General features: G+C 38.1%; 1 protein-coding gene across 1 annotated transcript in view; it reads left to right on the top strand.

Annotated features, from left to right (window-relative positions):
* The window catches only part of LOC138751465 (diacylglycerol kinase beta-like), a 207,156-nt gene that overhangs the window by 108,665 nt on the left and 77,222 nt on the right, over positions 1-21,269 (top strand). The window contains exons 2-3 of the mRNA XM_069913753.1: positions 503-593; positions 20,294-20,486. Coding sequence (XP_069769854.1) covers positions 503-593; positions 20,294-20,486 — 284 coding nt within the window. The remainder of the gene's footprint in view (positions 1-502; positions 594-20,293; positions 20,487-21,269) is intronic.

Here is a 21,269-nt window from a genome sequence, read left to right as displayed (position 1 = left end):
TACTACCACAGGGAAGGGTTGAAGCAAACATTTGATCCATTTAAGGAGAGCTTGGATAACATTTGAGACAGAATGAAATAAAGGGATATACTGATAGATGTATTAAGAAAAGTGATCACTAATATGGACTGGTCGAGCTGAATGGCCTGTTCTGTGGCATGTGTAGTATGCAATCCTATGTATATAATCATTTGAAATGAAGTAGTTGCAAACCTATAATTCAAATACTTCAGGTTCTCCTGAAAAAGGATTCAGGATCAATACGTCAACTGCCTTTTACTTTCTATGAATGCTGTGTGACCTTTTGAGTTTCTCCAGCACTTTAGTATACTGCACTGGAAAGCAGGATAAGGTTTGACCAATTTTCTGGAATTGTATTGACTAAATAGGCAAAATGGCCATCACCTGTTTCATACTGTGTAATTCTATAATTACTTGTTGACTTCGTCTGATCTCAGAGAAATAGTTGAGCGAAATCATCTGTTTTGTCTTTTTCTTGTAGAATGAAGAACAAATTCTGGTATTTTGAATTTGGGACATCTGAAACATTTTCTGCTACATGCAAGAGACTACATGAATATGTAGAGATAGAGGTAAGATGGAGAGTTATTTGATTTGAGACTAACTTTCCCTTTACTTTTCCTACTGCTAGAGGTGATTAGTATCTTGGAGAAAATATTACTTGCCATGCAATTTCAATGGATTAAAATTGCTTAACAGGATATTTTCATTCAGAATCAGGAGTCTGATTTCCATGATTGTTTATTTTTTGACCATTTACATTGGAATTAAACTAGGCTTTCCAAAAGCCTCTGGGAAAAATCATAGGGACAAAAAAAAAACTGCATCTGTTTTATAAAGAATGAATTTAATTGTCAATTTTCTTCTGTCTTACAAATATAAATGGAAAGAAAATGTATCAATGAATTGAAGAGTTTTAGTGCAATTTTAAAATTTTCTTAACATTAGTGGCAGTTATTGTATATGATCATTCATATGGTAAAATGATGACATTATGCATGTCAATTGTCAGTGGGAAATTACATTTACAGACACTCCCTGACTTGTGACCTATGCGACTTTTATCTATCCGCACTTTGGACCAAATTTTTTTTTAAAAGAAAAAATATAAAATTTAGATGGATTATGTTGTATTTGACAAACTATAATAGGGATTCAGGGCACTATGGAGCCAAAATATGCATACTTACCTTGTTAGTCAGCGTGGCCATCTTTATTCGTTTGTGCATGCATGAGTCTTCTGTGGCGCATGCACGGTGGATTCACGTATTTGAGTTTGGCATGTGCGCAAGAGATCAGGGTGAAAATTCAGTATCATTAGGGATCAGTGAAGAATTGCTAATCTTAGGTAAAATAATGTCTGTTGTTTGATTCTTAACTTCCTGTCGGGGACACCACCAGCAGTTCAGATTGGTAACAGCACTTCCAAGACCATCACATTGAGCATGGGAGCCCCCTCACCACCCACCCCAGGGCTGTATGCTTAGCTCATTGTTGTTCATTCTGCTGATCCACAACTGTGCGACTAACACAGCCTAAATCACATCATCAAGTTTGTTGATGACATGACCATGCTGGGCCTTATTAGTAAGAATGAGGAGTCAGTGTACAGAGATGAGGTGCAGTCGCTAACAGACTGGTGCAGAGCCAACAACCTGTATCTGAATGTTAATAAAAGAAAAGAGATGGTGGTTGACATTAGGAGGGCCCAGTGGGACCATGCCCGCTGACCATCGACTGCTCCACCTTTGCGATCATCAAGAGTATAAAGTTCTTTGGAGTGCACTTGGTGAAGAATCTCACCTGGACCCTTAATACCAGCTCCATAGCCAAGAAAGCCCAGCAGCACCTCCACATCCTGCGAAGGCTGAGTGTAATGTGTGTCGAAAGAACCAAAGGCTTATTAATCTAAACCAAGGCTTTTATTAACTAAAAGACTGGAGCATATCACAAGTAGGTTGATTGGAGACTCTCTTCCTACCGTGAAGGACATTTCTAACACCCGATCCAGACAAAAGGCAATAAACATTGTGAGGAACTCCTCACACCCCTCCTGTAAACAGTTCTTCTCCCTTCTGTCATCTGGTATGAGGTACTCAGGCCCTTGCATTCAGATTGGGCCACAGTTTTTCTCCCCATTCCATCAGGCTCCTGAATTCCTAGAACATATGTGGATAGGGTACCATGGACTTTAACTGTATATGTCTTAATATTTTAATGTTTTATTGTGTTTGACTTTTATTCTAAGTTGTATTCTTATATTTATGTAAATATGCTCCGGGATCCTGGAGAAACAGTCTCGTCTTTACCATTCAAGCAGGGTATAAATGATAAACAAAGATGACTTGACTTGAGATGCTATATTTATTCCCTGGTTTTTGGTGTAAGGGGATGTTGTTCTGGAACACAAGATCAAAATTTGTTGTTGCATGTTAACTTTAGATTCAACAACTAGTATAAAATGTATAGTTGATCATAATGTTTCCTGCATGTCATCAACAGAAAAATTTGATAGAATTGGAAATGACTATTTGAAGGTAAATTGATCATTGAGCAATGGACAACTTTTAAGATGGAAATTTGAGAAGCTCAGGATTAGCTATTCGCATTTTTTTTAAAAAAGGATGACATGTTGAATCTAGGATCACCAAGTGTCTCTAGGATAAAATCAGGTAATCAAAAGAAGATTGACAGATACCACTGACTTAATACAATGGAACACCTATGGAATTTTGGTAAGTGTAGCAATAAAATTATTAAAATAATAAATTGGGCAATCAAAACAAATGAGGAAAACTCATTCCGAGACTATGAGAGAAGGGTATTAGAGAAGCTCAGAAGGCTTTAAAAAGCAGCTGGATGGGTAGATGCAGTTTTAAATTTATTAATTAGCTCTCGCTAATAAAAAGAGTGGATGCTCAAGCAGAGCGGCCAGTGTGTGGGCAGCTCAGTGTAGGAGTGGGGACTTTGAAGCTTTTGCTCATGAGGGTTCAGTGAGGAATCACAGGTGAGGGGCATGTAAGGCTTTTGTAGTGGCTATATAAAAGTCACTGTAAGGGTTAAAATGCAAATTGCAAACAAATTCTACAAACAGCCAGTAGGTGTTGACATAAATCATGCCATCTCCTAGTAACACCTTGCTTCAAGTATAGCTAGTGCTCTCTCTCACTACGAAGTGGAAGGAATTGGATTTAAGGTGATACACAGAACTTGAATCTCCAAACTTAAATTATCTTGTTTTTATGCAATATGTGGGAAATGTGAAATATTTGAAGCTTCTCTGATCCATATGATTCGGGAGTGCCCAAATTTAGAAAGATTCTGGAAAGACATTTTCCAAATATTATCAATGATTCTTAAGATTAATTTGAAACCTTGCCTGTTAAATGCTTTGTTCGGTTTTTCTTGTGATTCAGATAAACTTATATTGGTGACGCACGAAAAAGTTTTAGCTTTTACCACGTTGATAGCTACACAAGCAATTTTATTGAAGTGGAAAGATGAATCATCCCCTACTCCTACACAGTTGTCATATGATGTAATGTTCTATTTAAGTTGAGAGAAAATTCGATATAAAATTAAAGGTAGAAAATTTCAATGGGGTCCAATCTTCGATTGTTTTTAATAATTGTACATTCCAGTGGTTCATTCCCTGTTCTCTGGGGTTCATCAGTTGTTCCACATTATTAATTTTTTAAAATTAATTTATAAGGTAACCTTGATTAGAGGGAGAGGATAGATTAGATTTAGTTTTTTTTTTAGTTTTTTCCCCTTTATTTTAAAAAAAGTTATTTCAACAAATGGGTTTAATATGGTTCCATAGATCATTTCAGTTAAATGTGTTTGAGGTATTATAAGCAATTATTGAACTTGGATCTACTTTTTTTATTGGCCTTTTGTGCATACTTACTTGTATACAAATTAACTATTATTTAATTGTCAATTCTGTATTTATGCTTGTACGTTAAACTCAGAAATATTTTAAAAAGAGGCAAAAGGAGCAGCAATTGCTTCAAGATGGACATGCCTTTGAAAAGTGGGAGGAGCAGTTAAGAAGGAAAAAGGAGCTGATTGATCCGGACATAGAAATTACTGTTAATCAGGCCAGGTCAAATGCATTAGAAGGTTCAGAGGTATCTGGTTCACAAAGCAAATTATCTAAAGCAGAAGTTCTCAACCTTTTTCTTTCCACTCACATTCCACTTGAAGTATTCCCTGTGCCATAGTTACTCTGTGATTAGTAAGGGATTGCTTTAGAACATTTGAAAACCACTGTTATAATTGCACCTATTGACTCATGATGTGCATGGTTTCATAACTCCAAAGGAAATGCGCCAAAGACAATTTTTCTCAAGAAAAATATTTCAGTCTAAAGCAGTGATTCTCAACCTTCCCTTCCCATTCACATCCCACCTTAAGCAATCCCTTACTAATCATAGAGCACTGATGGCATAGGGATTACTTAATGAAGTATTTGAGTAGGGGAAAATAAAAGTTGAGAACCACTGATCTAAAATGTCTGATGCTGTGGAGTTAGGTTTGGAGGAAGGACTTCAGAAAAGGAAAATATTTCATACCAAAGCTGAGCCAGTGCCACCATTACAAGATGTGCAAGGACCTGAATTAGACTGGTTAAGACATGGTGGTGAGCCAGTGCTATGTACACAAGATGAGTTTGGTCCTGAACTAAATGGGTTAAGGCCCAGTACTGCCAGATCTCAAACCACAATAATGACCTCATTGGACAAAAATATGAGCCTAATGTCATTATATGAAAAAGAGTACCTTCCGTTCCCGGCAGTTAATAGAAACCTGGGTGAACAAAGTAACTCATGCCCAGGCATGACAAAGGCAAGATGAATTGGATGCATCATTAATTCAGTTAGAGACTCTCCCTTTTCTGCCAAGAGAAAGATTCCAGTTTTTGATGGTGACCCACTTCAATTTCAAGTGTTTATGACAAAGCTTTGAATGTAGTATTGAAATTAAGAGCCAAATCTCAGAGGATTTTCTATATGATATGGAAAAGTTCACAAGTGGACAACCACAAGATCTTCTTAAAAGTTGCCACCATATGGCTCTAAATGAAGGAAACCAAAATGCTAAGTTCTTACTAAAGAAGCATTTTGGTAACTAACATAAAATTTCTACATCTTATGTACAGAAGGCTCTTTTATGGTCATCAATAAGACCAGATGACTCTAAGGGTTTACAAGCTTAAGCCCTCTTTCTTAGAGGATGTTGCAACGTCATGACAGAGATCAGCCATCTATGAGAGCTTGACATGTATACTAATATGCTAATCATTATAAATAAATTACCCCACTGGATGAGAGAACTACAGAGAAGTTCAGTTGTTGAATACCAGAAAATAAAGCAAGTGACACCTCCTTTTGAGGATTTGGTGGAGTTCATTGAAGGGCAAGTGGACATTGTCACAGATCCAGTGTGTGGGAATATCAAAGGCACTCAAACAGTATGTAAAGAAGTTGAGAGGTCCAAATCATACCCTCAACCAATATTTAAAAAAATGTATATTTGCCACTTTGCTGCAGTGAAGGATAGAGAAATCAAAGAAAATGAAAATTTGCCCGTTGAGAAGAAATGTTTGTTCTGTAATGATAAGCATACTTTGGAAAAGTGTATACAGATGGAATAGAAGGTGCATAGTGAGAAAATTGCATTTTGAAGGAAAATGGAATATGTTTTGGCTGTCTGTGTAAAGGGCCATCAGCAAAAAATGCAAAAAGCAATTCAGCTGCGACATATGTTGTCGAAAGCATCCCAAAATGCTACAAATCGTCCAGGAAAAAAAAGAAAATGAAAAAAAGAATAAATGACAAAAAAAGAGTAGGTCAAAACAGTGCTGAAGCCTCAGTATTGACAAATGGCCTTATTGGAACTGAAATCTTTTAATAGTATCTGTGCAGGTCAATGCCAAGAAAGGAAGTGCAATAGCGCAACTTATGTATTTCTTGATCCAGGTAACTCTGTGTCATTTTGCACTGTGGGGTTAATGAATAAATTCAATCTTCATAGAAGAAGATCAAAAATTCTATTGAGAATCATAGGTAAAGTTAAACACATTGAAACCAATGTTGTTTCGGGCCTAGAGATCGCTGGACTGGATAGTAACGACCTTTGTGATCTCCCAGGCGTATATACTCATAAGATTAAGCGTGTACCTAAAGGAAACATCCGACATCAAAATAACATTGAACTGAGGATGCATTTGAAAAAATGTTTGTTTACACAAAATCAAGCTGAGATTGAGTTGCTGATTGGTTCAGATGTACCAAAAGCTCTGGAGCCATTAGATATGATAAAGAGTGTGGGAGATGGACCTAACACAGTCAAAACTATGCTTGATTGGATGATTAATGTACCATTAGGAGAAAGAAGAGGTTCAAAATCAATTGGCTATAAATGTCAACAAGATATCGATTGTTAAACATGATGAGCTGTGGGAGTAGAAGATCAGGAATGACTCTCCTGAGTGTCTCAGGGATGACCAAGAACATTCAAAGGAAGACCAGCAGATCTTGGAATCTGTGTCAAAATCTGCGAAGCTGGTTAATGATCATTATTGCATTGGATTACCTTTAAAGAAAAGGGAAATAGGCATGCCTGATAATTGAAGTGTTATCGAGCAACGTACACCAAATTTAAAGAGAAGGTTCAAGAAAGATTCTTTCTTTCATTCAGATTACACCAGATGCATGTCTGATATGATATGCAGAGAAAGTACCAGATGGTATTTTGGAATGTGGTGATGGCCACAAATGGTAATTAGTACACCATGGGGGTTTTGCATTCACAGATGAAAAAACTTTGTGTAGTGTTTGAATGCAGAGCAACTGTTTGGGGGGTGGGGGGGGGGGTTCTCTAAATTCTCAACTCTTACAAGGTCCTGATTTGATCAGTTTGTGGATAGGAATCTTAACTAGATTCCATAAAGAATCTGTTATCATTACTGCAAACAATGAAGCAATGTTCCATCAGGTGAAGATACCAAAAACAAGTCACGGTCTTCTTTCAGTAATTCCTGTGGTGGCCTGATGGAGACTACAGTCAGAAAATGGTAGAATACAGAATGACAGAACATCTATTTGGAGTGACATTATGACCAAGTTGTGCAAATTTCACCCTTAGGAATTGTTCTGAGGACAATAACTGTCAAGCTATAAGCACCATCAGGAATAACTTTAATGTGGATGAATGTCTCACTTCTGCAGCTACACTTAAAGAAGCAATAGCTCTTTATCATGAGTTAAGAGCAATCTGAAACAAAGGAGGCTTTCTTCTTAGCAAATTGACAAGCAAGAGTTCCCAGGTATTGGCTGCCATACCTGAAAGAGAGAAGGCAACAAAAAAAAAAGAATTTGGAGAGGGTGCTTGGTATGATGCGTTCAGTGTGACGTTTTTAAGTTCACAATCATTTTGAAGGATTAACCTCTCACTAAAAGGGGGATTCTGTCAAGTCACTCGATATTTGATTCTCTAAGAATATTGGCTCCAGTTGTTCTGACTGCCAAGAAGACCCTGCAATATTTGTGTAGGAAGAAGATTGGTTGGGATGATGGGATAGAAGATTCCAATGTACAACAATAGACGTGTTAGATATAGGATCTTCATAAGCTGGAAGACTTCAAGATTGACAGATGCTTCAAACCCACAAATTTCAGAACTGTTTCTTCTTTGGCTTGGCTTCGTGGACAAAGATTTATGGAGGGGTAAATGTCCATATCAGCTGCAGGCTCGTTTGTGGCCGACAAGTCCGATGCGGGACAGCCAGACATGGTTGCAGCAGTTGCAAGGGAAAATTGGTTGGCCGGGGTTGGGTGTTGGGTTTCTCCTCCTTTGTCTTTTGTCAGTGAGGTGGGCTCTGCGGTCTTCTTCAAAGGAGCTTGCTGCCCACCGAACTGTGAGGCACCAAGGTGCACGGTTTGAGGTGACATCAGCCCACTGGCAGTGGTCAATGTGGCAGGCACCAAGAGATTTCTTTAGGCAGTCCTTGCACCTCTTCTTTGGTGCACCTCCGCCACGGTGGCCAGCGGAGAGCCCGCCATACAACACGATCTTGGGAAGGCAATGGTCCTCCACCCTGGAGACGCGACCTACCCAGCACAGTTGGATCCCCAGCAACGTGGATTAGATGCTGTCGGCCTCTGCCATCTCGAGTACTTCGATGTTGGAGATGAAGTCACTCCAAATGAACGTCGAGGATGGAGCGGATACAACGCTGGTGGAAGCGCTCCAGAACTATAACATCTGCTCAATTGCATCATCTTGCTGATGCATGTGAAGACAGTTACAGAACTATCTGTTCCTGCGTATTAACAAGGATCAAGTATATTGTGCACTTGCAATGGAAAAGACCAGAGTGGCTCCATTGAAACCAATCACTATCCCACAAATGGAGTTGATGGCTGCTACCATTACAAACAGAATGGGCACAATGTTGAAAAGAGAGTTGCAGATGGAACTAACAGACTCCATATTTGGACTGATAGCACTTCTGTGCTCAAATACATCAACAATAAAACCACAAAGTTTCAAACTTTCATGGCTACCTGAATCACTGAAATTGATAAAGTCTTATGTCCAATACAATAGAGATATGTTAACGCAGTTAACATCCTGCCAATCTGGCTTCCCGAGGTTTGAAAGTCAAGTCTTATCTGAAAAATGATCATGAGAACACTTACCCCAAATTATCTTTTGCTTCTTAAAGGCAAATCTTTGTTTCCACTAGGATAGTTTCAGAAGAAAGACATATATGCATGCCATGGGTGGAAGCAGGTATAGTTTATATTGGATTTGTTCTGGAAAACATGCGTGAAAGAATATCTTCTACTATTGCAGGAGCAATAAAAATGGTTTAAGATCAGACATAATTTCACAGCTGCGAATGTAGTGATCATCATAGACCACACAGTGCCTCAAAATTTCTGGTTGATGGAGAAAAGAGTTTATACCGTCCAGGACAAAAGAGGACTTGTACGCCAATTTCAGATCAAGACTAAAATTGGCTTTCTGAACAGACCAATTACCAAAATATATATTTCACAAGAGGCAGAAACCTTTGATAATTGACTTTCACTTTCTTTTGAAATGTAACTATGTTTGATTTTTTTTCTTTGTAATAGTGATTTTTTTAATATAATAATTAAGGGTCAGTATTGTAAGGGTTAAAATGCAAGTTGCAAACAAATTCTGCAAGCAGCCAGTAGAGGTTGACATATATCATACTATTCTCCTAGTAACATCTTGCTTCAAGGTTACAGTTAGCTCTCTATCTGTTCATATTTGATATAAACGGTAAGTTTTGATTTTATTTGTTCTATGAAATGGAAAGAATTAGTTTTGTTCTGACAACTTTTTTGACTATTTAATCATTTAATTGTATAATCACTGTTTTAATGGCTTGTAATAATGTAGTAATGTTAATAATGTCTAATAAACTGTGAAAAAGTCAACTCAACTTTAGTATGCATTTATTTGAATGAACCATTTACTTAAACAACAAAATTCTAATTCCTGCCAGTGACTCTAAAGGAAATAGTCACAACAGTCACTAAATTAGAGGTAATTAAATAAAGTAGGCATACAGGATTGGTTGATGTATTGTAGCTGCATTATGTGGGAGCAGGGGGACCCCATTGTGGTTTCTGAGAACTACATTTGCAGCAAGTGTTGGTTGCTCAAAAAATTCAGGCTCAAAATTGATGAACTAGAACCTGACCTTCAAAAATTGCTACACATCAGGGAGGGGTTCCTGGACATTTTGTTTCCAGAGACAGTCACACCCATTAGAATAACTGCTTCAAATTTGCTGATGATCAGGGACAAGAGGGTGTAACTGTGAATGAGTCAGGTAGTTGGACCCAAGAGCAAGTCTCCCCTCAATCACTAAAGCTCTAGAGAAAACAACCCAAATATTTCCAACCATTCCTAGTAGCTCATTACCTCTAATCCAGGCATCATCCTGATAAATCTCTTCTGTACCCTTTCCAAAGCTTCCATATTATTCCTTAATGGGGAGATCTATTGATGATGGAGATAGATTAAACTTCATCATGATCTCGACCATTTCTCATTTGTTTTGGGTTGGTTCTCATCTTCTCTGTGATAATGATCTTGTATCCTATTTCTGAAACCAGTATTCTGAGAACAGAAACATTTTACTGTCACATGCCACAAAATAGATGAAGGAATGCCTTGTATGGTACAATAATTGCTGGAAAGGTGAGAGGAAGCACATGAATTACTTGGCTGATCTAATGACTTTCATAAGTCAGTGCTTGAGCCCTCATGTTCACTGCTTTTTTTCCCAAAGTGTTTGTTGGGCTTTGTGTTGTTGCTTCTCTGACTCATCTCTCCTGCACTCCAAGCTCTCTGCTCTACTCTTGTTCTAAAGGCATTGACACTGCAAAATATCACCAAACCCATTTATTTTAAATCATAATCATGAATTTTACAGGATATTGTGTGTTTTAATGTCATTCTTTAAATAAGCAATTAATGCCAAATATTTTCATCGCTGTGCAGAGGACACTAGGGCAGATTTTAGGGTAGCACAGTTAGTGAAGTGCTTAGCACAACATTATTGCAATGCCAGTAATTTGGGTTCGAATCCAGCAATGACTGTAAGAAGTTTATACATTCTTCCTGTGTCTGGTTTTCCTTGGGAGCTCTGGTTTCCCCCCACCTCCAAAACATATGGGGTTGGAGGTTAAGTTGGGTGAAGTTAGGTAAGATAGGTTTTAAAGGCCACAATCATCATCTACTGTGCTGTAAATAAATTTGTAAATCTTCATCTTTGTGCTGCGAAGTGAAGCACATATTTATATATTTTTTAAAATATCAGGTGGAAAGGACCACATACCTAATTTTCTTTCAATTAAAGTGAACAGACCGCAAGTCAATGGCTCCAAGATAACCCTGCTGACTTGATTTTTATCTTTACTGCCAAGTGATTATTTATTCCCCAGTCCAGAAGACATAAATCTTTCCTTTCATCGTTAGGATGAGTCTTGGAAAAATTCATTCCAAATTTGATTTTGCAAATACTCTTTTTGAATTAACTTATTTTCTAAAGTTGTGTTTTTCTTTAAAGATTGCTGAGGAAAACCTCAAAGGATTAGCCTAGTTTTCAGGTGCCATCAGAAAATGCTGAGCTCAACACTCTAAATAGATTTCGAATACGATTTATGAAACCATGCAACAAATGAAACCGTTTCAACATTTATTATCACTTTGGAGTGGCAGAAGTAGGAAAGCAATGGGAACTGTAGACCAGTGTTGTTTCTTATCAGTAGAGAGGGGGAAAATGCCTGCAGCAACCAACAACAAATTGTCATCAAGAAATTCTAAAGACAGGGTCAAAGGAAAATTCAAGGAAAGGCAATTCAGGCTTTGACAGAAATGAATTTATATATTGCCAATACACTCGTAATAAAGGTTATACAAATAATTCTACTTCATGAACTTTAAAAATGGAGTGATGTATTTTAGCTTTTATTTATAATCCTGTAACTAGACTGTGAGAAGCCAAAGCTGGCTCAAATAATGACAGCATTAAATTACCTGCTGAGTTTGATATTGGGTGTTAATGGAAGCCCTTCCCAGCAACTTCTATCTCACACAACCCTCTTTTTTTTAATTTAAGTCACCTTAGTTAGTTTAGAAGGCTCTGTACTCTTTTAAATTAACCACTGAAAGTATTAGATTGGTTATTATATCTTGTTTGAAATATAATGTAATATGTATAAAGATGTGATTGACATGAATCAGTTGGAATTCAAGTGTTGAGCATCATTTTTTTTGCAACGGACCCCTTACTATTCGACATTTCTTCCAAGTAAAAAAAAATCAAATTATTTTAATTTAGCCTGTAAATTATTTGATGTTGCAGCTGCTTTCTGGAAGTTCCCCAGGGGCAATGGATGTTTACTGTACTTGCTACTTAATAGTAAAGTTACAATATATAAACCATGTGCAAAATGCATGTTTCCAATTATCCCATCTCTTCTTAAGTCCTCACTGGAGGACAGAAGAAGTCCTGATATTTCATTTACCAAAGGTCACTGCATACTTAAGTATAGTTTTGACAGGCCGAATGTTCCTCTTGAGAGCTGTAAGATTCGATGATCATGGCAATCCTGCTCTTGGGTCAGTTGATGACAACTGAAAAAGAGTTAACATATTTCACCGAGCAAAACAAACAAAAAATACTGAATGAGGATACAAGAGTAGATCAGAGGCTAGGTGGCATGTGATTCACCTCTTAGCACCCTGAAGTTTTTCGACCATCAGCAAGACACAAGTGTGGCATGGTTAGCATAGAAGTTAGTGCAATGCTGTTAAGCGCCAACAATTAGGGTTCAAATCACGCACTGTCTGTAAGGAATTTGGATATTCTCGCTGTGTCTGCATGGGTTTCCTCTGGGTGATCCTGTTTCCTTCCACCATTCAAAAACATACTTGGGTTGTAGATCATTTGTGTGTGATTGGGTGGCATGGGCTGTTGGACCAAAAGGGCCCGTTACTGTGCTGATCTATAGATCTACTTGTAGATTATAGATCTACTGTATATCTAAAGACACAATACGTGAGTACAATGGAACACTGCTCACTTGTCTGGATGAAGGCAGCTCCCACCTCACTCAGGAGGATCAACATCATTCAGGATAGAAAAAAAACACTGCACTGCAGCAGATTTATCGTCAAGATGCATTTGAGCAATGAAAGTTTTCTTTGATAGCTTTCTAAAGATGACAACAGCCATCAATCAAATGAACAAGGGCAGCAGATTCAGAAGAGCTCCCACCCATCTGCCAGAATCCCTCTCAACCACACATCATCCTGTCGGAAATATATCACTGTTCCCTTATTGATGTTGGGGATTCCCAACGTAAATGCAGTGTTGAACTTCCTTCACCACAAGAAATACAGCAATTTAAGAAAGTACTTTCACTACACTAAATCAGTGCCACTTGTGATGAGTTTCTGTCAGGATTTCCACATCCCATGTACATTTATTCAAAAGCACATTTTGTTTCAAGCATTAATCACTTCAGGGCTTTCAACAGATATTTTTTCTTAATTCTGTATGTTGAGCATTATGAGAGACTATTGTCATTCACAGAAGTACAATGTATATCTTAATCGCTGAGGCAAATAGATAAGCAAGGTACACCCACAAAAATAGTATAAATTAAATTGCATCAATGCATCATGAGACAAAAATGGTAATAAATATAAAAAGAGAAAATAAATATTCATAGCTGCAATTAGTGCAAAAATCTTTTAATAATGCAGACAGAACTTTTGGTGATCTGAAAGTAATTTATGGGGAGGTTCGTGAACCTGATAGTTAGGAAATAAAAACCTATTCCTGAACTCAGAAGTATCAGACATGAAAGTAGCAGCAAGAAATTGTTGTGACCATGATGATGGGGGTCCTTTATGATGTTGGCTGCCTTCTTGCAGCAGTGTCTCACATGGATGTCTTCAATAGACAAGAGGCTGTCATGGACTTGGCTAGGCTTGCTAGCTAATTTCTACTCCCTTCCAAATTCCTGGGCACTCAAATTTTCAAACCCGGCAAAGTTGCAATGATTCATTTGTAATTTACAAAATGTAATAGTGGCCGGCATTTTAAAGTGATTTTAAAAAGCAGGGAATATGAAGAGTGCAGACGTATTGCAACGTCTTTCTGGTATCGACATTACGGTGTAAATCTTGTCTTTGTATAATGGTGAAAAGTTATGTCAGTGAATCGTTTGTTCTTTTTAAATCCTGCTCATTTTTATTTCTCTTTAATCTGTCTATCCTAAATTGTCTAAGATAAGTCCACTGTAACATTTGCATCCATTTCCCTTTATTACATCCATATGGAGATCGGTTCTGTATTTGCCCTCGATCTGAAGGAAATTGTCCTGTTATTGATGAAAAAAAATTGCAAATTCAAACCTATGTTCTATTAATATGATAATCAAATCCCGTATATGCTGTAGATCCAGCATAATGACCATTATCCTTCTCCCACAGTTAGCATTATTTCATGTAATTTTTGAAAATGCTTTGCACATTATAGTGTCTGCCTTTTCATTAAAGCCTGACTCATTTTGATAAAATAACCATTGACAGAAAATAAAACAGATTAATTATAGTATTAAAAATGATAGTTTGGTTCCACTTGTGCAAGTATGGAATGAACTATAATTAGCATGTTCTTTCGATTTTTAATCCTTATAATGTTTAGAATAGCAACTTCTTGAACTAGTTGATTACACCTTCTTGGTCCAAAAATAATACAAAGAGGCTTAGTTTGCAGATGGTTGTTGCAATAAGTCAGACAAGGATTAGAACTACAAGCTAATAATCCTTATGGGATCAGGGTTTACAAAAGGAGACGTTTTTTAGGAAACAAAATTCTTATATCATAAAGTTGCACCAAGATTCTTAAAACAAGGAGCGAGTACAAAAATAAATGCAGGATCTTTCCATAATGTTTGCACCATTACATTTTCCTTCCAGACAATTTAGTTTCAACCAGATGTTTCTGGACTGAATGTAAAAGTCGACGTGCCTTGCCCCCAAGTCAAGTAGGTGTAATGCTTGGATGATACAATCAGTGACTTTGCCAAAGACAGCTGGAAATCATAGTGCTTTAACTTCCTTTTGCCACTCGTCCGTGTTGGACCCCTGTAGCCACCATAAAACAGGTGGAAATTTGTCTTTTTTGCCAAATGTTCTAAATTTTGTATGCACGAGATTGATTACCTGCCAGCTGGTCAATTTTGCCGATTTCATTCTTGTGACAATTGACATTGATGATATCCTTGCATTCCAGAATGTTGTCGCCTGTTGCCGCCTTCTTGTGACTTTATCGACAGCCTTTTCTTTAGTAGCCAAGCAATACATCTATGCCAACTCTACATATAGTGGAAATTAACAACAATAGGATTACTTCCCCATTTCATATTTTCAATCTGTTTTGGAGGAACTCCCTTTCTTTTTTAGCACTTCAGCTAACATTCCCTAACATCCTATCCCCTATCCCTAACATTCCCTGCCACCCACCCGCCCCACTCTCTAGTGCCAGCTCTATATAAACTATATAAAGCTGCTCCCAGGACAAGGACCTCCATACCAGATAATCAGAGATGTCCTCCTTCTTCAAACAACATAGCTTCCCCTTGACCATCATCCGCTAGGCCCTCATCTGCAAATAGATCTGCCCTTGCACCTTCCACCCCAATGTGCAATTAGGACCTTTATTCCCACATAACATCCACCAGTCGATTCTCACCCTTCTCTTCTGTGTTCCATCTATATCCAATTAACACATTTTGTCTGTTGTCTGTACTTCTCCCCCTGCCCAATCTTCCCTCCTCAGCCTTTTATTCAGGTCCCTGCCTGCTCTTGATTCATACCTTGAAGAAGGACTCAGGCCTGAAAAATCAGTGTTATAGCTTTACCTCTTATGGACGCTGCAAGATCTGCTGAGTTCCTCCAGCAATTCTGTTTTTTTTTACTTTAACCACAGCACCTGTGGACTTTTATGTTTCACTGTATAAAACTTGAGGCTGGCAGATTATTTGCCAACACAATTTCCAATTTTTTTTCTTGATTTTTCAAAGGACAATCAATGGTTGTTCTGATTATGTTCCCAAAAGTCATTTCATTATTTCTAAAATTTGCTTAATGCATGAGCCTGAATCTTCCATTAAAGGGCTTTCTGTCTGTCCAAGCCACTCACCTATCCTCTAAACATACTTTGATGAAGGGCTCAAGTCTGAAATATTGGTTCTGTATCTTTGCCTTTGCAACATAAGGACACTGTTTGACAACCTCTCCTAGACTCCTCCCTGCTGAGCTTCTCCAGCATTTTGTGTTTTTACTTCAACCACGGTGTCCAGAGAAAGCTTGGATCTTGTTCTCCTGCAGGATCATCTGCTGAGCAGTCAGCAACTTAGAATAGGCATCATCAAAGTTCTTGCCTACAGTTCATTCCATTTGCTTTATTTTGCAAATAGTGTATTTTATGTTTGTTTAATTCCTGTCCTATGATTCAATGTCCTATTTAAACAGGGTCTTCAAACTCTATTCAGAACACTATAGATTCACTCATCCAGAAAGAAAGGCTTTTCTTTTTCTATATGGAGATTACTCTTGTGGTGAAAACTGTACATTTTAAAGACCGTGAAAGGTTTGCGTTCCTTTGAAACCAAAATGAAATATTTTACAGATGCTATGTAGAAGTACAGGCAGATCTGTTAGATTATTCCTCACGGTGAAGTCAAAAATTTAATTCACTTTTGATAAAATTCCCCTGAAGTGTACACAGATATAAACATAAAAATATAAATGGTTCTTGAATTAAAGAGATACCTTGAGGAATTATGCGTGCATTTATGTCTGTACACAGAAATTTGATTACTTAAATTTTATGAAAACTTGGTTCAGCAAAAGATCACCTCCAGGGCAAGAAAAAAATTCAAATTCACATTCTGTGAATAAATGCAACAATGTTTTTATTTTTGCCATCATTATCATTCAGTCATTCTATTGAGTGTGATTTTGTTGATGACCAAATGCTGCTGTCTGCACCTGTACACCTTTGTTCCAGCTGGCCTCAACTCAGCAGTAAGCCGAGGGAAATTTAAGAACCCCTGTGGATCTTCTATGTAGAAGGATTGCCCTCCATGAAGATTAAACACAGCACGTTAACTTTAAGTATAGTTATAGAGAGTCCGAAAGGAATATATTAATTCAAGAACAATTTCAACATACCACATTTCAAGAGATCAGAAGCCCTGAATCTTGAAGAGCACCACTCTAATAGATTGTAGTAAGAATTCTGCGCCAAAACCATTTAGGGGAAGATAATAGTCCCCTTCTAAATTTTGATTTCAATTACAGTATGTGGTATGAATCTCAGAGCCCCAGTTCCACAGAATCAAACTTGGGATGCTAGTGATCAGAAAAGAGGCAGTTTCATGCAAAGTTAAAGAACTGATGCAGGAGAGGTGAAGTCACAAATATTTAGTTTGTTGGGCTTTCTTTCAGGGCAGGTGGGAATTATGCAAGAGGGATGGGTTATACCTGTCTCCGTGGGAGGGTTTAAACAAGAGTGGTGTGGGATAGAGCTGAGCAGCAGGCAACAAGTGGAGGAGTTGGGATAGCAAATTCTTGAGTAAGCAAGCCTGAAAGGAAGGGCAGGATGGTCAGCGTGAGGCTGATGGGCTGAAGTGTGTTTATTTTAATGCAAGGAATATAGTGGGTAAATCAGATGTGAGTCTGGGTCAGACTTAGAATTTTGATGTTGTGACCATTTCAGAGGTCCGACTGCATTGGGGTCTGGCATGGGATCTGTGTTCATGGGTTTCATTGTTTTAATAGGTTAAGGAGGAAGGTAAAAGAGGTGAATTGCTAATTATGGAGAATGTCACAGCTGCAATCAGAGAGGATGAAATGGAGAGCTCATTTATGCAAATATTGTGAGTAGAGATTAGAAATAAGAAAAGTCCAATCACTCTGATTGAGTTACACTGGAGGCCTCCCTATAGCCACCAGGAAGTGGACGAACAATGGAAAGTAGCAAAAGCAAAAATTTGTCATCATGGAAGATTTTAATTTCCTCAACGTTGGCTAGGATATTCTTACTGTCAGAGGCTTAGATAGGGCAACATTTATTCAGTCCATTCAGGAGGGTTTTTTGAAGCTACACATAGATGGGCCACCCATGAAGGTGGGGGATAAAGAAGACTTTCCACTGGCATTTGTGTCTGGCAAGGTGTTCCACGGAGTTCAGTGTTGGCATCCTTGTTGTTTGCAATATATAGTAAATTATTTGGATTAAAGATGTAGTTGGATTAGTAAGTTTAAAGATGATGCAAAGATTGATGGAGCTGTGGACATTGTAAGAGAGCTATCAAAAGATACAACAAGATATAGATCAGTTGCAGAGAAATGGCCAAAGGAGTTTAATCCCGACAAAAGAGGTGTGTTGCACCTTGGGAGGTCAAATGCAGGGGTAAGTATGCAGTTAATGGCAGGACTTCTAAGAGCATTGATGGGCTTCATAAGTCGGGGATTGAGTTCAGGGGGCAAGAGGTCATATTGCAACTTTACAAATCTCTGGTGAGACCACATTTGGAGTATTGTGTCCAGTTCTGGTCACCTCATTTCAGCAAGGATGTGGAAAGCTATGGAGAGGATGCAGTGAGGATTTAGCAGGATGTTACCTGGATTGGAAAATATGTTTTCTGAGTGTTGGGCGCTACCAGTTGCCGCAATAATCACAGAGCCAAAGACTAAGGGAAACGATAGGCTTTATTACACATGAGACTGCTGGCCCGGGTCCAAGCTAGGGAAATGAGGGGAGGAAGAGGAGACTCGACCTTTATGGCCTGGGTCACAGGGGAGGAGTCCAGGGAGGAGCCTAGTAGAGGTCGTCATCAGGAGGGCGGGCCAGCCTGTGCCTGTAGTACATACAACCATATCATTACACTGAGGCAACATTAAGAGAGCTAGGACTTTCCTCTCTGGAGTGAAGAAGGATGAAAGGCGACTTAATAAAGGTCTACTAGCTTCTAAGACCATAGATAAGATAGACAGCTAGTACCTTTTCCCCAGGGCAGGAATAGCAAACACCAGAAGACATCTGTACAAAGCGAAGTGAGGAAAGTTTAGGGGAGGCATCAAGAGTACGTTTTATACACAGAGTTGTGGGTGGCTGGAATGCCTTGCCAGGGATGGTAATAGAGACTGAAACATTATGGGCATTTATTAGATAGGCATATGAAATTAAATAAAAAGAGGGTTACGCAGTAGGAATGGTTAGCTGTTGCTAGGAATATATAGGTCCGCATAACATCGACCGTCGATGGCCTGCGCTGTGCTGTCGCGTTCTCTATTATATTAATGTACAGAGGGATCTAAGTGTTGAGGTCCATAGCTCTTTGAAAGTGACTCTGTAAGTAGATAGGGTGGCAAAGAAGGCATCTAGAGTTCTTGCCTTCATTGGTTGGAGCATTGTGTTTGACAGCAAGAAAATCATACTGCAGCTATATAAAACTTTAGTGAGGCTGCACTGGGAGTATTGTATGAAATTCTAGTCTCCCCATTATAGGGAGAGACTTTGGAAAGGGTACAGAAGAAGTTTATCAAGATGTTTATGTTTAGATGGTGTGAGTTATTGGGAGAGAAATGACAAACTTGGGTTCTTTTCTCGGGTGTGTCAGAGGCTGAGGAGCACCCTGATAGAAGTTTATGAGTATGTTGATAGAGTTGAGTGTCAAAATCTTTATTCCAGGATAATTGCATCTTGCACTGGAAAGGGTCATTTAAAGGAGATGTATGGGGCAAAACCTTTTACATAGAGATTGGTTTATATTAATTTTTTATAGATAAGTATACTGAACAGAATATGAATGCTTGTCCTGCATATGTATTGCTGTCTGTATGTGTGTTATTTCTGTTGTGTTTTGCATTAAGGACCAACAAATGCTGTTTCATTGAGTTGTACTTGTGCAATCAGATGATAATAGCTTGACTTCACTTGGTAGATGTCTAGATTGGGCTGCCAGGTGTAGTGACGGAAGCAGAAGCAATTATAGCATTCAAAAGGCTTCTCCCAGACAAACGAACGTAAAGGAAATGGAAGGATACCTTACCACGTGGAAGCAGAGGTGTTTCATTTTGATTTGGACATCATGTTCAGCACAGATATGTGGGCCAGAGGGCCTGTTCTATATTAGGTCATAAATGAACTTTCATCACCTGTAAATTCCTGATTGACCTCTGGAAAAAAAGACCCAGACTCTGCACATGAAAACTTGAAGATATTTAATAAACCAAAAAGTTCCCTTTGGAGCTGAAGATTTCTTTGTTTGCCATCAGCTTCAGACTGGGAAGAAACTTTGGATCCCCTGATGCCCTACTTTTGGAGTCAAACTGAAACAAGTCCTATCAACAAAAATATGAAACTCCAGGTCATTTCAGCTGAATTTTAGAAATGTAGCTCAATGTGCACATTTTTTTTTACATTGTCAGTTGGGATTAACAAATTTGTGTTATGTTCAATTTTTACCCTTAATATTAAATGCATGGAAACATAGATGATTCCAATCTTCCCTGGCCCCTGCCCACATGACAATTGACTGGAATTTATTCACATTAATTATTAAAATTGCACATGTAGAGTATCTTAATTTTAATAAACTAATTGTTTTGTCCATATTGTGATTCCTCTCTCCAGTGTGATGGAATTCTACTGGACCTAAGCAATATGCCATTAGAAGGCATCGCTGTTTTAAATATACCGAGTATACACGGTGGATCGAACCTGTGGGGAGAGAGCAAAAAACGATGCAGTTATCATCGAACCAGCAAAAAGATGTCAGATAAACGGACAGTTTTAGATGCCAAAGAGCTGAAATACTGTATTCAAGGTAGGAAGCAGTCTGGAAATGTTCTTTAGTTAACCATGACAACATAAGATACTGATTCTAAAGTCAATCCACATATCAGATTTTCTTATTTTCCTAATGGTAAAATGCTGGTGTTTAATCCTTTATGATATCTATGTTTGATATCTTTAAATATATTTTCATGTTTTCTGATTGCTTTTCTTTAAATGCCAAAGGTACTCTGTAAATAAAATAGACATGGAGCAGTCCATACAATGTAAAAAGTCTAAAGTTCATCTAGAAGAAGCTCTGTCTCTCTGGAGTTCTTGGCATTAATATTTTGACGTGAATGACCAGAAGGCATCTAAATCTCCAGCCCAAAACTGAGTATGTAATTCTAAGGAGAGGCAAAAAGTCTGCTGCTTGCTATCCACCTCCAGAGAATTGTGTTGAATTAAGATGGGATAAAATTTGGAATCTAAACTCCAGGCCTGTCGGTATCTTTTTTTTTGTTGATGAATGCATTTACTCAGATTCAGACTTAGGACAAAATCCATGTGGAAATGCATTCTTCATGTAATAGCATAATTTATTGTTAGATTAGCATTCAATATTCTTAATTAAATTTAAATTTGAAACATCTGCGTGCAGGCTCATCCCATTCTGTCTTTCTCAGACACTCACTCTCTCACAGGCACTCCCTCAGTTACTTTCTAACATGGGCTCTCTCCCCCATTCACTCAATTCCCAGGGCATCAGGCAGGTAGACCTACATAGTTTCCTGTAGGTAAAAGAATATTATTCCTACTTACTATTTTCTTTTGA

Source organism: Narcine bancroftii, chromosome 1 (genome assembly GCF_036971445.1).
Source record: "Narcine bancroftii isolate sNarBan1 chromosome 1, sNarBan1.hap1, whole genome shotgun sequence".
NCBI classification, from domain to species: Eukaryota; Metazoa; Chordata; class Chondrichthyes; order Torpediniformes; family Narcinidae; genus Narcine; species Narcine bancroftii.
The sequence above is the reverse complement of the archived record's forward strand: the minus strand, read 5'-3'. Positions and strand labels throughout refer to the sequence as shown.